This window comes from Mustelus asterias, chromosome 4 (genome assembly GCF_964213995.1).
Source record: "Mustelus asterias chromosome 4, sMusAst1.hap1.1, whole genome shotgun sequence".
Taxonomy (NCBI): Eukaryota; Metazoa; Chordata; class Chondrichthyes; order Carcharhiniformes; family Triakidae; genus Mustelus; species Mustelus asterias.
In genome coordinates this window covers 83,294,011-83,315,039 of record NC_135804.1, presented here as the reverse complement: position 1 = coordinate 83,315,039, position 21,029 = coordinate 83,294,011, and the positions used below count along the sequence as shown (strand labels likewise).

Below are 21,029 nucleotides of genomic sequence, written 5' to 3'. Positions count from 1 at the left end.
GCTGATTCCAGCATGACAACAAGATGAAGGACATACTTGAAAAGGGTCCCTCGCTGTCCCTTCTCAGGGTATCAGGAACCTACAATACCATTTGCCAAAATTCACTAGTTCAACATATACCAGGTACCATGGTTTGAGCTTTTTAGAAATTATTTTATGGGATATGGGCATCACAGGCAAGGCCAGCATTTGTTGCCCAACCCTCATAGTTCTTCTTGAACGGAGTGGCTTGTGAGGCACCACAGACAAAGCCTCTGCGCCCTAAAGAAAACAATTGGCAATCTCTCCCATTCTCCATTGGAAAATTTGGGCAGGAACAATGACTTTTGTTTTAATTCTAGCTATTCAGAAACTTAAGAGACAAATTACACAGAGGTCTCACGCTTTGCCACAGAAGTATCACACCTTGGCTTCCCATGGGATGCACTTTGCAAGGAACCATAGTGGGAGAGGAATTTATGGTTTTGATTCCATGTGTGACAGAGATGTACCTGCATTTTCAAATGACTATTCCTCACCAGTGCCCTGGAATGAATCAGTGAACATTGTCAGATACACAAAGGTTGTTTCCAAGATCAGAATCATTTTCGTACTTCACCTGAAAATTTGCATTTCTACAGTATAAAGCACACAGCATGAGCTACACTGAAATACTGTACTTTTACAGTTCCTGTTGTAAAAGAAGCTGAAAGTTGAATCATTCAAGTAAACAGTATCCAACTTTTCCCAATAAAGCTGCCAGCCTATAATCTTGCCCAATGGCCACTCAGAGAAACAATTAGAAATACTTGCATTTCTATCACATCGAGATGTCGCACAGTGTATTACAGCCAACAAAGTATCTTTAAAGTACATTCACAGTTATAATGCAAGACATGCAGGAGCCAGTGTTACATACAGCAAGCTCCAACAAACATCAACTGATAATGACCAGATAATCTTTTTTTTGGGTGCGGAGTAATGATTAATCAGGACAGCAAGAATAACTCCCCTGCTCTTTTTCAAATAATGCCATCAGTTCTTTTATATCCACCTGAGAGGACAGACAGGGCCTCAGTTTAACATTTCATGTGAAAGACAGCGGGGGCGAATTTACCATCGCGCAATGCGGTGGTAAAGTGAGCCATAAAGTGCTGAGCACGATCAGCGCCAGTTTTCGCATTTGGGCCATTTGACGCGCCGGATATCCAGTGCGGTCAGCCTCTTGCCGAAAATGAGCGACAGGCAGGTTAATATATTTAAATTTATTAAAATGGGCATTTGAATCTGCTTAGTGAGCCCGGCGCTCAATTGTCCAGACTTGCCCCCCCTTTATGACCTCGCCGGAAAAGGTTCTCGCTGGCGAGAAATAGACATGCTCCACCATGCCGGTGGAACTGGAGGCCATTGAGACCCCCGGGAAGGGCAAGGGGGGTGCCCCTTGGGCAATGTCAGACCGGCAGTGCCACCGTGGCATCTAGGCAATGCCAGCCTGGAACCTGGGCAATGCCCACTGCAGGCCTGGGCAACTGGCCCCCTGTGCCGGGGTTGGGGTCAGTGGGGGTGAGGCCAATAGGCCAGTAATGGGGGAGGGGCTATTGGGGGGAGCAAGATCACTGCCACACTGCAGCGATTGGTGGGGGGGGCCTGCTGCCAGCGATCGGTAGGGGGCCTGCTGTCACTCTGCAGCGATCGGTGGTGGTGATGGTTGGGGGGGGGGGGGGGAGACGGGGCCCCCTGCTCCTCTGCAGCGATCAGTGGTGGGGAGGGAGAAGGGGCCACTGCCACTCTGCAGCAATCAGGGAGAGGGGGGCCGCTGCCACTCTGAAGTGATCAGTGTCGGGGGAGGGAGAGAGAGGGGGCCCAATGCCACTCTGCATTGATCGGTGGGGGGAGGGCGGCGGGTCCACGCAATTGTGGAAGGGGGTGGGGGGGGAGCTGCTTCAGGCAGCCTGCACTACTAATACGCATGTGCCGCATCAGAGGCCTGCACATGTGCTCTACCTCCCCCTGTAGTCTTTCGGGCACATTAAGCCCTGTTCACTGGCTTCTGCAACGTGAAACTGACGCACTCAAGGTTTTGCACGCAGAGTGCGTATGGAGGGGGCTTAAAAGTCGCATCTGAAACTCTCCCAGTTTCAAGTCCGCCCAGCACTGAGAATAAAAATGGTAAAATCGCCCCCAGCACCTCCGACAGTGCAAAACGCCCTTAATTCACCACTGGGATCTCCATCCAGATTTTGTGTGAAATGCCTTGGATTAGGGTTTGAACTCACAGCTTTCTGACTCAGAGGTGAGCATGTTACCACATCGAGAAATCGTAGGAATCGGATCCATGACTTAGGTGATGTCAGGAAACAATACTTCACACGAGGTTGTGTGGAAATCTGGAGGCGCAGTTTATACTCTGTGCATGTGGATGGGTTTTGAATGGATTAAATCTGGTCTCTCACCGAAAAAGCTGTACACAAAAGCCAGTTGAAAATTCCATTATCGGGGCGATAGAATTTTATTAGGTAATGTTATTAAAGTTGTTGAAACCAAGGTGGTTGAACAGAGTTAAGATGTAGACAGGCCATGGCCGAATTGAGCTGTTCACTCTTATTCTTCTGTTTTGCTCTGCTATGACGATATACCTGAAAACCTTGTTTTCCACTGATCCATGTCTTCTGAAGAAATCCGAACCTTGATTTTTTTCACTTCTCACTATTTTATTTACTTCCCTCAGGCGAAAGAAGGAGACCTTATGATTATCGACCAGATTCTTGAAGATCCCTACTTGACATCCAAAAGATTTCGAGAGTGGAAGCGGCTGAATCACGAGTTTTTCTTGGACATTTGTGGGTACAGTGCTGTTATGAAGCCACAGAATGGTGCATCGGAACTGGTATTACCAGCACCACTCTTGACACACACACACTCATTCATCGAAACTCATGTGTGAACCAATTTCTAACTGGAGCACACTGCCCAGCAGACAGCAGCATCTCACCATGCTATCAAACCTTTAGCATCCACATTGTATATTTGTACATAATATATTCAGCAGTATTCTTGTACATAAATTGGATAACAGAATAGTGTCACAGGATGCCTAATATGTGCATGAGATAACGTCTGTATTCTGTTTATTTCAAAACCTCTTCCTTGTTTCTGATGACCAACACAATGTGCTTTCAACCTTGCATTTGAAAGGACAGGCAGTAGTGTTTATAAAAATTATAAGTACACACATACTGTATATGTTGTACTAAAAAAAAGCTAAGCTTTTAGTCAACAGCACCTATATGTTCCAACAGTTTTATATTGACAACTTATCTCACCCCGTCCAAATGAATAATAATGGTGACAAGTGGTTGATAATCTCTGGTAAACCAGAGAGGAATGTCTTAATCTACTCACAGTTTTAGGTGAACATTCATTTTTATGTAGGCTTTGAACATACAAATTGCTGAATGTATGTAAAGTATGTAAAGTTTTGCTAGTGTAACACTGAATGAACAAGAGTAATTTTTGATGTCCCTTTGAAAACAACCCAGCTTTTATTAAAATTATAGCTAAAAGCTGTATATGAAAATGACTAAAAATATACAAGTATTAATATTTATATATGACTCCCTGCTCACAATTTTTTATACGGTTGCTTGTTAAAAGAAATATGTTGACTCAAAACTGATGTACCTGGGGGCCCAGAGGCTGGTGGATGATCTATTGACACATTCAATCAAGGTGATTGACTACAGTGTCATCTTCAAGTTTTGTATCAATATTAACTGTGTATGGTAAGCTGACAAAAGTTGATTCTGACGCCCAGGGTAATTATTCTAACTATATGCAAGTAGACAGAAGACTTGTTAGACCACACTGTACCTTTAAAAAAAACACAATAGTAAGACTTATCTGAATACATTATTCTGTTGTCATTTATTGTCTTTATTGCTTGCACTTTACCTGCACCATTTACTGTAGGCTGAGAGGAAGGAGTGTATTGAAACTGTGATAATACTCATTTGGGTCACTTAATGTCAACTGACTTCCTTATCAGTGTTTAAAGGCCTCATTGAGTCTTTTTAGCCATGCAGATTTGAGAATGTAAATTTAGTACATTTTTCATTTGAAATCAATAGAAAACATGTATCAGTTGCTGACAGCATTTAACTCACCTGTTCTACTTTCAGTGACTACACACAGGAGTTTTTTTTGCATATGTAGGTTTCCATTGTATGTTTCTCATCATGTGTATACCTCATGGTACATTGCACAGATGTATGAGTTGCAAGTTGCACTGCAACAATAAAAAGAAAAAAATAACGTTTCTTTTGCAATGCTATGGTTAACTATTAACATGTGCCCTGTGCATCATTGGAAGCGATTATTCTTCATGATTTAAAGGTAGTCTTTTTTGAACGAGTTGTAAGCCTGAGTTGTAAAACTTTTGACTTCATTAAATTAAATTCTCTGTGATATGGTATCTTCTTTGACTATTTTAATCTTCTTTCCCTGCAAGCAATAGTATTCATTTATGTCTGCCTTGTGCAATAGCCAGTCAAGCTCACAAATGTGCCAGTTTATTGTGAACAAATTCCTTGTGCACTGGAAGAGCTCTAATTGATCTGTGCTGTAACAAAATATTCCAATCGTTCTAAAATTAAGGGGCTTAAAGGTAAGCTAGTCTCTAATAAATCCAATAAAGAATTTGGGAGAAATATCTTTTACCCACAGAGTGGTGTGAATGTGGAATTAGTTACCCATAGGGAGTAGTTAAATAGCATAACGATTAGCATAAATGCATCTAAGGAGAAGTTAGAGAACTAAATGTGGAAGATTGGAAGAGAGGGATGTGTTGATGGGATCAGATGAAGAAGGGTGTGCAGAGGCACGTGTATCGCTTAAACAACAGCATAGGACACTTGGCTCAGATGGCCTTGTGTTTGTTCTGTAAATTTTCTCCCAACTTAATAAATACATCCTGTGACAAAATGATGAGATACTCTGAAATGTTAATTCAGGCAAGATTGGTTTCATTCAGTCCCCAGTTTGTGCTCTTCCTGAACAACAGTTGGAGTACTATTTTTGACCTCAGAGCTCCTGGATAAGGGAGGCGGGAGAAGTAAAGGCTATTGATTGCTGTGCAGGGAATTCTGGTTGAAAGTGTACATGTGGGAAGGTCAAACTCAGTTCCTCTAATGCTCCTCCTGGTTGAAAGTACATGAAGAATGGGCAACTGGGAAAGTACTGGAGGACTCCTGAGATGTATGAAATCCCTTGTTCATTTGAGAGAGATAAATAGGGAAAACAGCACAGTTAGGGATTGAACTGTGGCCTAAATATGTAATCTCTTCAAATAGATTTTGCATTGAAACATACCAATGTGCAACAAAATCTTTGCAAAATGATTGGATTTTTTTGACATAACCGTATTTGGCACATCCATTATGTAAACAGCATGTTAGGATTTTTTATTTGCAGGGTTTGGGAGAGTGGGAAAGATAAATGGGCCCAATCATTCATTGAACAATATTGATGAAATGTAAAGAGAAATCAACTCCTTAACATGTTGCAGTTACCTCTATGATATTTAGTTTGAGTGATTCACAGCACTTTATCCCTCACAAAAGGTTTTAATAAAAATATCTTGCCACAATTTCTGCACAATGGATGACATTTCGCTGCTTAGATGTAATGGAACTGTAGAGTAAAGTAATGGCAGACAAAAAGCAGATTGTGGTTTGTTATAATGATTTGTGCATCCAACTTCTCTGGGCCTGGGAAAAGAAAAATACCAGGATGAAATTAGTCTAATGGCTTGTAGTGAACCACTGGCCTTTTATGCACTGCAGTAGTTTTTTTTTCCATTGACTTGGAAAATATTGCCAAGATTTTTAATTTCAAACCAGTGGCACAGTCGTTAACACTGCTGCCTCAAAGTGCCAGAGACCCAGGTTCTGATTCCCAGCTTGGGTCACTGTCTTTGCGGAGTCTGCACGTTCTTCCCGTGTCTGCGTGGGTTTCCTCCGAATGTATCAGGTTCCTCCCACAGTCCGAAAGACGTGCTGATTAGGTGCATTGGCAATGCTAAATTCTCCCTCAGTGTACCCGAACAGGTGCTGGAGTGTGGCAGCAAGGGGATTTTCACAGTAATGTAATTGCAGTGTTAATGTAAGCCTACTTGTGACACTGAAATATAAAAAAAACTGTGAGATGAGGAATCAAGTTGAGTTTGAAATATTGTTCTGTGAATTTCAGCGGGAAGATGATCAAGTTTACTGAAAAATCAGCTGCCGGTTTGCTACAAATCTGTTTAGTGCAGTTGGCATCATTTCCACTGTCTCTTTTCATTCTATAATGAATGACAGAAGATCTAAGTCTTCACTAATATATATTGTTAAAACCTTAGAACTCTGTATCATAATTTCACACTTAATGTCCAAAAGTTACAGGTCTGGACGCAGACATAGCGAAACTGGTAGGACAATGCCAGAAGTGCCAACAGGGGCAGAAGGCTCCACCAGCAGCCCCGCTGCACCTGTGGGAATGGTCAGGCAGACCGTGGTCGCGACTCCATGTCGATTTTGCAGGCCCGTTTATGGGGTCTATGTTTTTGGTGATAATAGATGCCCATTCCAAGTGGTGAAATTTCTATAAACTAAACTCGCTAAACGTGACAGCAACCGTTGAGAAACTGCGCAACTCAATCGCTACGCATAGGATCCCAGGAGGTATTAGTTTCTGATAATGGTTCAGTGTTCACCAGCCTAGACTTCACAAAATTTATAAAATCAAATGGGATCCGGCTCATCAAGGCAGCACCTTATCACACGGCATCAAATGGGCTATTGGAGAGAGCAGTCCAGACATTAAAGGCCGGGTTGAAAAAAAGCAAGCGACCAAAGTCCAAAGATGTGCGGGCTAGGTTGATTGGCCATTCTAAATTATCTCCTAGTGTCCCGGGATGCATAGGTTAGAGGGATTAGTGGGTAAATATGGAGGGATATGGGGATAGGGCCTGGGTGGTTATTTGACTATAGGATCACTCCACACGCCACCACGGGAACTGTGCCAGCAGAGTTACTGATGGGCAGATGGCCCCGCACCAGACTGAACGTGTTGTTGCCAAACCTGGAGGAAAGGTGGAAAGACAATGCAGGGGCCATAACAACATTCGCCGAGAGAGGCACTTTGAAGTGGGGGAGAGTGTTTGGGTCAGAAATTATGCAAATGGACCTGCCTGGGTAACCAGAACAGTTGAATCCAGGACCGGACTGGTATCCTACCGAGTACGCATAGGCGAGGCACTGGTAAGGAAACACCTGGACCAGGTCCGGGTCTCAAGCTCTCCACCCGTTTCGGAGCCAAGTCCACCCTGCAGCCCTAGGGACAAGCAGAGTCCCACTCAACAAACCAGTACTGCCTCCCCTGCATCCTTGATGGGGACCTCAGGGTCTGAAATGGACACAGGGGATGAAGCTGCAGTGATTTCCCTTGCCACCTGAAGTGGATGATGAACCAGACCTCCGGCGGTCGCTGCGGAAGAGACGGGTGCCCAACGGTTACACACCAGCGACATCAAAGGCCGAGTTGGAGGATCTTGACCCAGTGCTCAAGCGGAGGAAAAGACCCTTGAGGGAAGCAAACCGAGGAGATTCCTTGGACTTTGGGGGGTGGGGAGGGGAGGAATGTGATGACTTCAGCCAGGTTAATGAGGTTGGCTTGCTAGAGTATGAACTACCTGATAAATCTTCTATGAAAAGAAATACCTGATGAGTCTTTGGCGGGCGTTGTTGCCACTGGGCGGCGGATATCCCCAGTGGAGGTCCCTCTATGGAAGGATCTCCCCCAATTATCGTGGGGAACTGGGGTGAAGGGTGCTGCACGCAGCACTACCGTACAACCGTAGGTTTTTCCGGTTCACGGGCTCCCAAGCTTGCCCCTTCTGTTGTCTTGTGGAGTCCGTGGACCATGTCTACGTTTTATGTTATAGATTGCACATCCTTTTCAGTTTTCTGAAACACCTTTTATTGATGTTTTGTTTGCACTTCAGTCCCATGCTCCTAATCTACAGGCACCTGGTGCGGAGAGGGGCAGGTCGGGAGGGCAACCTCCTTGTGAACCTGCTCCTGGGCCTGGCGAGGCGCGCCATCAATAGGTCCAGGCAGCGGGCGATCGATGGGGTCATCCATCCTGACTGTCTGCCCCTCTACTGCGGCTATATTCGCGGCCAGGTGTCCCTGGAGAGGGAACATGCCATGTCCACAGGCGCAGTTGACGCCTTCCATGCCTGCTGGGCACTGCAGGGCTGGGGTGTGTTATCGACCCTGATAATCACCTTTTGGTTTGACGTTTTAAGTTTCCTTTTGACTTTGTTTTTGGTTCGGGCTGTTCCCCCCTTCCTTTTGGGGAGCTGCCCCTTTTACTTTGTCCCTAAGTTAATTTGAGTTCGTTTACTTGATTGGTATCAAAAGAAATACCTGATGAGCCTTAATTGATGGTTAAATCAGGGAGCCTCATGCTCCCTATTTAAAGCAGGTGTGTCAGACTCCCAGTCTGCATTCAGCAGGGAACAACTGGAGAGCTGGCTGTGTACAGATGTATAGTGTAAATAAAGTAACTTGGTGACGGGACTTTCGCCTCCGTGGAGTTATTACAAATAGGACCTGAGATAAATGATGCACCATTATAATGGTATATAACTGTAATCTAAGCCAATGTAGTTTTTCACATTTTTCTCTCAGTGCAGAGATAACATAGAAGGTTTACAGCGATTCCAAGGTGGAAGCTTTAAATATACGGGCATCATTGTAAATTCTGGTATATTTAGTCATTGCAGTTGGCTGCTTTCTAATATATAAGGATGGTAGGTGAATTGATGTGGCATGACTTGCTCGCTTGCAAGATAGACTTTCTTCAAGCACATTCCCCTAACACAATGTGATAGTTGCCATTTCCTAAGTAGCCCTGTGCACTCACTCAAGAAATGCAACTTTACAGCCTCATAGCCTCCTGCTGTGACACAAGTAATTTAATATTCCCTCAATAAGTCTGGCCGATCTACTCCAATTCTGAATGTTGTTGTTCATTGTCCTGATCCTGTCAACTCTCATCGCCTTCCTTGTCCTTACTCATCAGCAAGGCAAAAGTTTACAAAAGAGGGCAGTGCAAGAAGTTTACACTAAAAGCCAACCTTTTCTACCGTGTGCACAGCAGAAATCGACCTCTCCATCTGTAACTGTATCCGCTAACTAGTAAGACCATTAGATGTGAAGTCTTCTCAGAGGTGACAATGTAGTAAAATTGGCAATGCATTGTGATGGCAGGAAAAAACACTGCCTATTTAATAATATGATTCTGTAACAGCAAAATGAGACTTCAAAACAAACTCCTTTCAGCTTTGAGAGGCAGCTTTTCAAAAGTATTTCTTCCTTGCATTGGTAAACTCTTGTTAAATGAATTGAAATGATGGTCATGATGCAGATTACAAGATGGATTGGAACAAGCAAATATGGTACCTATTTCCAACAAAGATGACAAAACCTACCCAGGCAACAACATTCATCGATTAATTTTGCAACCCTACCTGGCAAACTAATGGAATCCATCATTACAGACAAACTTGAGGATATCTATATAAATTTAATCTAATACACTACAATTAATATTGTTTCAAATTGCCTGATCAAATTCCTTGGTTGAGGAAGCTACATCCCAAGCGGATGTTGTAGAGGCCTATGACACAGCATACATGGACTTCCAGAATGTCTTTCATAAAAAATTGCTATATACGTTTAAACATCTTAAGGAAAGCATATAGAGAGATAGGCTGTAGGTGCCAGTGACACCAATTGGAAAATGGTGTTGAACTGAGAGGAATTTACAAAATGGACTGTTTAGGAATTGGTATGAGAGCACTATCTGCTTCTAATTTACATAAATAGCCTGCATTCAGAACCACAATGTGGCTTGATTATATTTGCAGATAATAGTAAATTGGGATGTGTGTCACATAAGTCTAATAAAGTAGTTAAGACAATACATAAGGACCTAATCAAAATTTACAAGCATGTAGACCTACGGCAAATGGATGCAAAGAGTTCATGATCTGTTACGATCGTAAATTTTTGCCCATATAAATGTTTGACACCGAAGATTACCACCGGTCCTTCCTTTTCAATCTGGGCATATCTTCACTCTGCCATTGCCAGGATCCTGGAGGCATACGCCATTGGCCGCTCTTGTCCGTTCTGCCACCTGTGTGCCAGGACTGCGCTCACTCCATATGGGAATGCGTCACAGGTGTGTACCAATTCCTTCTTGGGGTCATAGTGTACCAAAACATTTTCGGATGAGAGTTGCTGTTTAATTTTCGTGAAGGCCTGTCCTGGTGGGCTGACCATTCCCAAGTTTGACCCTTTTTTAGCAACTGGTGGAGGGGATCCAGAATAGGGCCCTATTCTGTATGAATTTCCCGTAGTATGTTACCAGTCCTAAAAACAACCGTAACTCCTGGATGGGTGTGGGAGCCGGGGCATCTTTTATTGCTCGCACCCAATCCTACAGAGGATGTAGGCCCAACTTATCCACTTTGTACCCGAGGTGGTGCTAAAAAGACACTTTTCTCCCTTTTCAGAAGCACTCCCGCTGCTGCAAATCTCCTGAGAACTTCCTCCAGGTTCTGCAGATGTTCCACCCTTGTTTTACCCGTAATGAGGACATCGTCTAGGTAAATGGCAACCTGTGCTAACCCTGTACGATGCTCTTCATGATCCTTTGGAATATGACACAAACTGACGAAACCCCGAAAGGCAATCTTTTATACTGGAAGAGACCTTTCAGCATATTTATTGTGGCGAATCTTTGCGAATCCTCGTCCAGCCGTAGTTCCAGGTATGCGTGGCTCATGTCCAGTTTTGTGAATAGGAGTCCTCCTGCCAACTTTGCGTACAGGTCCTCAATCCCAGGAATTGTCTAGCTGAGTGTAAGGATTTATCGTCTGTTTGAAATTGCCACAAAGGCGCACCGAGCCATCCAGCTTTAAGATAGGAACCACGGGTGCCGCCCATTCCGCAAACTGGACCGGTTTTATTATTCCTTCGTGCAGTAATCTTTTGATTTCCACATCGACCTTTTCCCTTAACGCAGATGGTACTGGTTGGGCTTTGTAAAACTTTGGAACAGCCTCTGGGTCGATGTACAATTTTGCCTTGACTCCTTTGATTGGCCCTAGGCCTTCCCGAAAAACCTCTGGATATTTGCTCAGGGCCTCACTCAGGCAACCATTTTCCAGCTGGAAGATGTTTGTCCCAGCTAGCTGGATCTCTTTTAGCCCATTTCACCCTAATAGGCTCGGCTCTGAACCATTACTGGGGGCCTAACTAATTGTTCCCCATAAGCAACTGGCACATGGGTTGTCCCCTTAACTTTCAGTGGCTCCCCCGTATAGGTCCTCAGCCTTGCCGAAGTTTTGGTCAGGGCTAAGGGTTGGAGTCCAGTGCATATCTTGTTAAACACTGTCTCCCCTATGACCAATACGGCTGTGCCTGTGTCAACCTCCATTAAAATTGGATGTCCATTCAGTCTCACTGACAATTTGATGAGTTCTGATTTTGTCATCGCTACGCACAGTAGCTGTTCCTCGTCAGAGGTAGGGGGAGCTTCCAGGTTTTGCATTCTCCTGTCCCTCGGCCTACGTGTTCTTTTTGGCTATTTTGGTTTAGGAAACTTGCTTTTTTTTTGTGCAACCTGACACTGGCAACCATAGCAATGTCGTGTTGGGCGGGGCTCTACTGCTGTGACTCTGGGCTTAATCTGACCTTGTCTAGGTTGCAGTTTTATAGGCCGTCTTGGGTTCCCTCATATCCGAATCCTTCAGGGGGGCCACTATGTAGTGGCCTGCCCCATAGTGGTAGTCCCCTAAGCCAGTCTCCCTGGTGTTGGCCTCGAACTCCATCGGGATACCTTGGAGCTCATGTACTCCGCTTGCCGTTTTCTCGAACGACAAGGCCAGCTGTAATGTCTGTTTACAGTCCAGCTGGGCCTCCGTCCACAGGCATTTCTGTATAGTCATATCGTTAATTCCGCACACCAACCGGTCTCGGAGCATCTCATTTAGTGTCCCCCCGAATTCGTAAGCTTCCACCAGATGTCTCATCCTTGTTAGGAAACCGGTGATTGACTCCTCAGCTTCTCTAAATGTGGAGTAAAAACGGTATCTCCACAGGATCGGTGGGGGGGGGGGGGGGGGGGGCTTAGGGTCATAGTATTCTTGAATTAAGTTTGACCAACTCTTGGAAGGACTTTGTGTCCGGTGCCTCCAGGAAAGTTAAACTGCGCATAGCCACAAAAGCTGCTGCGCCACACGCAGTCAGCAGGATAACCCTTTGCTTCTCATCTGAGGTTATGTCATTTGCCCTGAAGAAGTACTTCATCCTTTCCACATGTTGGGCCCAGTCCTCCACTGAGGGGTCAAAAGAGTCCAATTTCCCAAACAGCAGCATGTTTTCTCAACAATGGCTTACCCTCAATACGTGCGGTGGTTTAACAAGTTCCTTAAGGTCACTTTTCTTTCCTCGTCGCCACTGTAATAACTCCACAGAGGCGAAAGCCCTGTCACCAAGTTACTTTACTTACACTATACATCTGTACACAGCCAGCTCTCCAGTTGCTCCCTGCTGAATGCAGGCTGGGAGTCTGACACACCTGCTTTAAATAGGGAGCATGAGACTCCCTGATTTAACCATCAATTAAGACTCATCAGATATTTCTTTTGATACCAATCAAGTAAACAAACTCAAATTAACTTAGGGACAAAGTAAAAGGGGCAGCTCCCCAAAAGGAAGGGGGGGAACAGCCCGAACCAAAAGCAAAGTCGAAAGGAAACTTAAAACGTCAAACCAAAAGGTGATTATCAGGGTTGATAATACACCCCAGCCCCTGCGGCACCCAGTGGTCGTGGAAGGCGTCAACCGCGCCCGTGGACACCGCATGCTCCCTCTCCAGAGACACCTGGCCGCGAATGTAGCCGCGGTAGAGGGGCAGACAGTCGGGATGGACGGCCCCGTCGATCGCCCGCTGCCTGGACCTATTGATGGCGCGTTTCGCCAGGCCCAGGAGCAGGTTCACGAGGAGGTCGGCATCCCGACCCGCCCCTCTCCGCACCAGGTGCCCGTAGATCAGGAGCGTGGGACTGAAGCGCAAACAAAACATCAATAAGAGGTCTTTGAGGAAACCAAAAAGGGTGTGCAGCCTAAAACACAGAACGTAGACATGGTCCACGGACTCCACGAGGCCACAGAAAGGGCAGTCTCGGGAGCACGTGTACCGGAAAAACCTACGGTTGTACGGCACTGCTGCGTGCAGCACCCTCCACCCCAGGTCCCCGAGATAATTGGGGGAGATCCCTCCGTAGAGGGACCTCCACTGGGGACCTCCGCCGCCCGGTGGCAACAAGGCCCACCAAGGTGTATCCGGGCGACAGGCGAGGACGCGGTAGTGAAAGGTGTGCAGCAGCAGCCCGTACAGGAAACGCCTCCGCGCGGTGGGAAAGGGCACGGAGGGCATTTCCGCGAGGCGGCACACGCAGTGGGGCACCTGACCGGGGGGGAGGTCTAGGCGTTGGGCCAATGTGAAATTCCGTCCGAGCAGGGGAACGCTCGGGCGGGATCCCACTGCATGCCTGCGCCGCCTCCAGACCGCGTGCGCACTCGAGGCCGAGCACGACCGTCCTGAGGTCTTGGATGGCTTTGGCCGCGCGCCGGACGGTCACCCCCGCGCGCTCAGCCAGCACGTCGGGGCTCATCCAGCCCGCTCCTCCGCCATCCAGCACGTCCCCGATCCTGGTCACCCCGGCGTCCACGGCCCTCCTCTCCGCCAGCCACCTGAAGTCGTAAGGCTGGAGGTGCGGATTCCTGAGCAGCGGCTCTCGCACGAGAGCCGCTACTCCTGACGGGGGAGAGCTGCGTCGCAAGGCGACCGTGTTCCAGACCGTGAGGAGGTCCTGGTAAAAGACGGGCAACTCCCGCAGGGAGGTGGGAATACGCCCCAGGTTGATGTGCAGGAGCTGCACGTCGTAATTGAGGCCGTGCAAGTGGCAGAAAAAATACGTCGCCATCGCACACCATCGTGGAGGAGGCTCGACGTAAAGGTATCGCTGCAGGGTCTGGAGGCGGAAGGTCGCTAGCTGCGTGCGGAGGCACACCAGACCTTGTCCGCCCTCCTCAATTGGGAGATGCAGAACCTCGGCAGCGACCCAGTGCAGTCGGTTGTCCCAGAAAAACCGCACGAGGGCTTTCTGCATATCGGTGACAAAGCCAGGGGGAGAGGTCAAAGTGACCAGCCGTACCACAACATGGAGGCGACCAGCTGGTTTATGACGAGAACTCGCGCCCTGTAGGACAGCACTCGGAGCAGTCCTGTCCAGCGACCCAGGCGGGCGGAGACTTTGGCCTCCAACTCCCGCCAGTTCACCGACCAGGATTCCTCGGCTGGGCAGAGATGGACCCCCAGGTAGAGGAGGTTGGTCCTGCTCCAGGTGAAAGGCCTGAGCTCCTCCGGAAGGGGGTCAGTCTCCCACGGACCGACCAAGAGTCCGGAGCACTTGGCCCAGTTGATCCTGGCGGAGGACGCGGCGGAGTACACCGCCTGGCATTCTCGCATCCTCCGCAGGTCAGCCGGGTCCGTGAACATGAGGAGCACGTCGTCGGCATAGGCAGGACCACCCCTACGTCCGGGCCGCGCAGAGTCAAACCCGACAACCTCCTCCGCAAGAGGCGCAGGAATGGCTCCACGCATACAGAATAAAGTTGGCCGGACAAGGGGCAGCCCTGCCGTACTCCTCTCCCAAAGCGAAGGGGCGCCGTCAGGGACCCGTTAACCTTAATCAGACACTCTGCGGCAGAGTAATCGGATCCGGGCGACAAACTGCGTCCCGAACCCGAATGCCCGCAGAGTCCCGAGCAAATACTCGTGCTCCACCCTGTCGAACGCCTTCTCCTGATCTAAAGACAAGAAGGCGCTCGACAGACCAGCCCTCTGGGAATGGTGGATCAGGTCCCGGACCAGATGGAGGTTATCGTGAATCGATCGGCCCGGGACTGTGTAGGACTGGTCAGGGTGGATCATGTGGTCCAACACGGACCCAAGGCGTGAAACCAATGCCCTGGCAAAGATTTTATAATCCGTGCTGAGGAGGGAGACCGGGCGCCAGTTTTTAAGGCATCGGAGATCCCCCTTCTTTGGTAGCAGGGCAATGACGGCCCTGCGCCATGAAAGGGGCATCTCCCCGGTGGCGTTGCTCTCCTCCAGGACCCCCGCGTAGTCGCCCCCCAGGACGTCCCAGAACGCCCTGAAGAACTCTACTGTCAGCCCGTCCAGCCCCGGGGCTTTGCCCCAACCGAGGCCATTGAGGGCGCCGGTCAGCTCGGCCACGGCGATGGGGGCCTCGAGCCTGCCGACGCCCTCCGGGCTGACTTGCGGAAGGTCCTCCCACAGAAGTCTGCGGGCATCCTCGCTGGATGGATCCGGAGAGAAGAGGGAGGTGTAATAATCCCGGGCGATGGCCCGGATGCCCTCCAGATCCGAGACGGGGGAACCATCGTCGGCCAGCAGCGTAAGGAGCTGTTGATGGGTCGCCCGCCCTTTTTCCAGCGAGTAGAAGAAGGGGAAGCCGCAGTCCAGGTCCACCCGGAACTGGAGCCGCGACCTCACGTACGCGCCGCGGGACCCGACCAGTTGCAGGTCCCGCAGCGCGCCCTTCTTCTCCCTGTACTCTAGCCGCAGGGCCGGGTCCACGTCAGGCTGACTGAGACGTGCTCCAGGTCGAAAAGCTCCTTCTCCAACTCCTCGAGCCTGGATTTCCGCCTCTTTGTCGACCCCCTCGCGTACTCCTGACAGAAGGTCCGGACATGAGTCTTGCCCACGTCCCACCATAGCCTCAAGGAGGGGAAGCCTCCCCGCTTCCTTCTCCAGCCGGCCCAGAATCGACGGAACGAGTCCAGGAAGCGCTCGTCCTCCAGCAGCGTGTTGTTGAAGTGCCAGTACGCGGAGCCCCCCGGACGCGAGACGGAGCAAACTCCGCCCACACCAGGTGGTGGTCCGTGCACGGCACCTGCCGTATGGAGGCCGACAGCACGCCGGACACGTGCGCCCTCGAAATGTAAAGGCGGTCGATTCTGGACGCTCCGCCTCCAGGCCTCACGTAACTGAAAGCTCTGGAGCCAGGATGGAGATGTCTCCAGGCGTCCACCAAGTCATGGGTCCCGAGCAGGTCCCGCAACTTCATCATCGCCGGGGTGCGCTGCCAGAAGCCGGCGCGGTCCCGTGCCTCGAGGGTGCAGTTGAAATCCCCCCCGAGGATGATGCATTCGCCCCCAGCGATGGTGTCGAGGTGAGCGGACACTTTCTCGTAGAAAGTCGTTTGCTGCGGTCTGGCGCCCGGGGCGTAGACGTTCAGCAAGTGAGTGACCACGCCCCCCACACGGACCGTCAAGTGCAGCAACCGGCCTGGCACCGGCTCCTTGACCCCCAAGATCTCCGGCTGAAAATTTGGGGCCAACAAGATAGCCACCCCGCTAGAAGCGAGCGTGAGGTGGCTCATGTAGACCCCCCCTCACCACTCCAGGAGCCATCGGGCTTCGTCTCCCGGAATGGTACGGGTTTCTTGCAGGAAGCACACCGCATACTTCCCGTCGCGGAACATAGAACATAGAACATTACAGCGCAGAACAGGCCCTTCGGCCCACGATGTTGCACCGACCAGTTAAAAAAAAAAACTGTGACCCTCCAACCTAAACCAATTTCTTTTCGTCCATGAACCTATCTACGGATCTCTTAAACGCCCCCAAACTAGGCGCATTTACTACTGATGCTGGCAGGGCATTCCAATCCCTCACCACCCTCTGGGTAAAGAACCTACCCCTGACATCGGTTCTATAACTACCCCCCCTCAATTTAAAGCCATGCCCCCTCGTGCTGGATTTCTCCATCAGAGGAAAAAGGCTATCACTATCCACCCTATCTAAACCTCTAATCATCTTATATGTTTCAATAAGATCCCCTCTTAGCCGCCGCCTTTCCAGCGAAAACAATCCCAAATCCCTCAGCCTCTCCTCATAGGATCTCCCCTCCATACCAGGCAACATCCTGGTAAACCTCCTCTGCACCCTCTCCAAAGCCTCCACATCCTTCCTGTAATGTGGGGACCAGAACTGCACACAGTACTCCAAGTGCGGCCGCACCAGAGTTGTGTACAGTTGCAACATAACGCTACGACTCCTAAATTCAATCCCCCTACCAATAAACGCCAAGACACCATATGCCTTCTTAACAACCTTATCTACTTGATTCCCAACTTTCAGGGATCTATGCACACATACACCTAGATCCCTCTGCTCCTCCACACTATTCAAAGTCCTCCCGTTAGCCCTATACTCAACACATCTGTTATTCCTACCAAAGTGAATTACCTCACACTTCTCCGCATTAAACTCCATCCGCCACCTCTCGGCCCAACTTTGCAACCTGTCTAAGTCTTCCTGCAAACTACGACACCCTTCCTCACTGTCTACCACACCACCGACTTTGGTGTCATCAGCAAATTTGCTAATCCACCCAACTATACCCTCATCCAGATCATTAATAAATATTACAAACAGCAGTGGCCCCAAAACAGATCCCTGAGGTACACCACTTGTAACCGCACTCCATGATGAATATTTACTATCAACCACCACCCTCTGTTTCCTATCCGCTAGCCAATTCCTGATCCAATTTCCTAGATCACCCCCAATCCCATACATCTGCATTTTCTGCAGAAGCCTACCATGGTGAACCTTATCAAACGCCTTACTAAAATCCATATATACCACGTCCACTGCCTTGCCCCCATCCACCTCCTTGGTCACTTTCTCAAAAAACTCAATAAGGTTAGTAAGGCACGACCTACCTGCCACAAAACCATGCTGACTATCACCTATCAATTCATTACTCTCCAAATAACTATAAATCCTATCCCTTATAATTTTTTCCAACATCTTGCCGACAACAGAAGTGAGACTCACCGGTCTATAATTCCCGGGGAAGTCTCTGTTCCCCTTCTTAAACAATGGGACAACATTCGCTAACCTCCAATCTTCTGGTACTATACCAGAGGCCAACGACGACCTGAAGATCAGAGCCAGAGGCTCTGCAATCACTTCTCTTGCCTCCCAGAGAATCCTTGGATAAATCCCATCCGGACCAGGGGATTTATCTATTTTCAGACCCTCCAGAATATCCTGCACATCCTCCTTATCAACTGTAATACTGTCTATTCTACTCCCTTGCAACCCAGTGTCCTCCTCAGCTATATTCATGTCCCCTTGCGTGAACACCGAAGAGAAATATTGGTTCAATGCTTCACCAATCTCCTCCGGTTCCACACATAACTTCCCTCTGCCATCTATAACTGGCCCTAAACTTGCCCTAACCAACCTTCTGTTCTTGACATACCTATAGAACGCCTTAGGATTCTCTTTAACCCTATCCGCCAAAGTCTTCTCATGTCCCCTTTTAGCCCTTCTAAGCTCGCTCTTCAACTCCCTCTTAGCCAATCTAAAGCTTTCTAGTGCACTACCCGAGTGCTCACGTCTCATCCGAACATAAGCCTCCTTTTTCTTTTTAACCAACAAAGAAACTTTTTTGGTGCACCACGGTTCCCTAGCCCTACCAATTCCTCCTTGCCTGACAGGGACATACCTATCACAGACTCGCAGTAGCTGCTCCTTGAAAAAACTCCACATGTCGGACGTTCCCAGTCCCTGTAATCTCCTAGTCCAACCTATGTTTCCTAATTCTCTCCTAATAGCCTCATAATTACCCTTCCCCCAGCTAAAACCACTGGCCCGAGGTTCATGCCTATCCCTTTCCATCACTAAGGTGAACGTAACCGAATTGTGGTCACTATCACCAAAATGCACACCAACTTCCAAGTCTAGCACCTGGTCTGGCTCATTTCCCAGCACCAGATCCAATATAGCCTCACCTCTAGTTGGCCTATCTACATACTGAGTCAAAAAACCTTGCTGCACGCTTTGAACAAAAACTGACCCCTCTAACGAGCTAGAGCTATAACAATTCCAGTCAATATTAGTCAAGTTAAAATCCCCCATAACAATTGCCCTATTACTTTCACTCCTAAGCAGGATTGACTCCGCAATCCTTTCCTCAACCTCTCTAGAACTTTTAGGAGGTCTATAAAAGACTCCCAACAGGGTGACCTCTCCTCTCCTATTTCTAATCTCCGCCCATACTACCTCAACAGATAAGTCCTCATCAAACCTCCTCTCTGACACTGTGATACAATCTCTGACCAATAATGCTACCCCTCCCCCTCTTCTACCTCCTTCCCTACTTCGACTAAAACATTTGAACCCCGGGACCTGCAGCATCCATTCCTGCCCCTGCTCTATCCATGTCTCTGAAATAGCCACAACATCGAAGTCCCAGGTACTGATCCACGCTGCAAGTTCACCCACTTTATTGCGAATACTCCTGGCATTGAAGTATACACATTTCAAACCCTGCTCCACCCCACCTCTGCAATGCCGTGCATTGCAGTCCCCATCCATGCATCCCTCACTTTCAGCCCCACTACTCAGGATCCCTCCCCCCCCCCGAATCAGTTTAAACCTCCTTGCATGGCCTTAGCAAATTTACCCCCCAGGATATTGGTCCCCTTCTGATTAAGGTGTAGACCATCCTTCTCATAGAGGTCACACCTTCCCCAGTACGAGCCCCAATTGCTTAAGTACCTGAACCCCTCCCTCCTGCACCATCCCCTCAGCCATGAATTCAAACCTTCCCTCTCCCTATTCCTCTCTAAACTATCCCGTGGTACAGGCAAGAGTCCAGAGATAACCACTCTGTCAGTCTTGGCCTTTAGTTTCCACCCCAACTCCATAAATCCCTGCCTAATATCCCCTTCCCCTATCCTCCCTATGTCGTGTGTCCCCACATGTACAATAACTTGTGGTTTATCTCCCTCCCCCCTAAGAATCCTGAATACCCTGTCAGACACATCCCGGACCCCAGCCCCTGGTAGGCAACACACCAACCCTGAGTCCCTACCTTTAGTTCCGACCCTCCTATCTGTCCCCTTAATTGTGGAGTCCCCAATCACAAGGCCCAGTCTTTTACAGCCCCTAACCACCTGAGCTTTCTCACTCGGCTCACCCCCAGAGATCTGCTCTCTATGCTCAGTTGATTCCTCCTCAACTGTAGCCTCCAGCACCGAAAACCTATTATGGAGGGGAACCGCCCCAGGGGATTGTCTTCCCGATTGCTTCTTACCCCTCCTCCTGGCATTGACCCAAGCCTCATTTCTAGGAGTTACTATTTCTCTATAACTCCTATCAACTTCCACCTCCGCCTCCCGAATTATGCGGAGTTCCTCTACCTCCCCCTCCAGCTCCTTTACACGCTCCTCCAGAAGCTGCAATCTAATGCACTTCTTACAACTAAAATCTCCTGAAACACTGCTGGATTTCCTCACCACATACATCCCACAGGAGATGCAGCATACTGCCTGAACTGCCATCCCTGAAGCCATTACCAGCAAGAAAAAAAGAAAACAAAAAAAAAAACAAAAAAAAAAAACTTCCCCACACTTCCCCAACTGTCACTCTCCACTGCAGCCCGAGCAGCACTCCCTCACTGAGACACCAACTGTCACACTCTACTGCAGCCCGAGCAGCACTCCCTCACTGAGACACCAACTGTCACTCTCCACTGCAGCCCGAGCAGCACTCCCTCACTGAGACACCAACTGTCACTCTCCACTGCAGCCCGAGCAGCACTCCCTCACTGAGACACCAACTGTCACACTCTACTGCAGCCCGAGCAGCACTCCCTCACTGAGACACCAACTGTCACACTCTACTGCAGCCCGAGCAGCACTCCCTCACTGAGACACCAACTGTCACACTCTACTGCAGCCCGAGCAACACTCCCTCACTGAGACACCAACTGTCACTCTCCACTGCAGCCCGAGCAACACTCCCTCACTGAGACACCAACTGTCA

General features: G+C 48.7%; 1 protein-coding gene and 1 long non-coding RNA gene across 3 annotated transcripts in view; one reads left to right on the top strand and one right to left on the bottom strand.

Annotated features, from left to right (window-relative positions):
* Nucleotides 1–4,442, top strand: part of LOC144492818 (connector enhancer of kinase suppressor of ras 2) — a 751,457-nt gene extending 747,015 nt beyond the window's left edge. Inside the window, exon 25 of the mRNA XM_078211295.1 lies at nucleotides 2,708–4,442. Coding sequence (XP_078067421.1) covers nucleotides 2,708–2,923 — 216 coding nt within the window. The 3' untranslated portion in view covers nucleotides 2,924–4,442. The remainder of the gene's footprint in view (nucleotides 1–2,707) is intronic.
* Nucleotides 1–21,029, bottom strand: part of LOC144492821 (uncharacterized) — a 105,748-nt gene that overhangs the window by 67,207 nt on the left and 17,512 nt on the right. Inside the window, exon 3 of one of the 2 annotated variants that reach the window (XR_013497641.1) lies at nucleotides 4,141–4,264. The exons of the other annotated variant lie outside the window; for it this stretch is intronic. This is a non-coding gene — a long non-coding RNA (uncharacterized LOC144492821). Of the gene's footprint in view, nucleotides 1–4,140; nucleotides 4,265–21,029 lie in introns of those variants that run through there. 2 annotated transcript variants of the gene reach the window in all.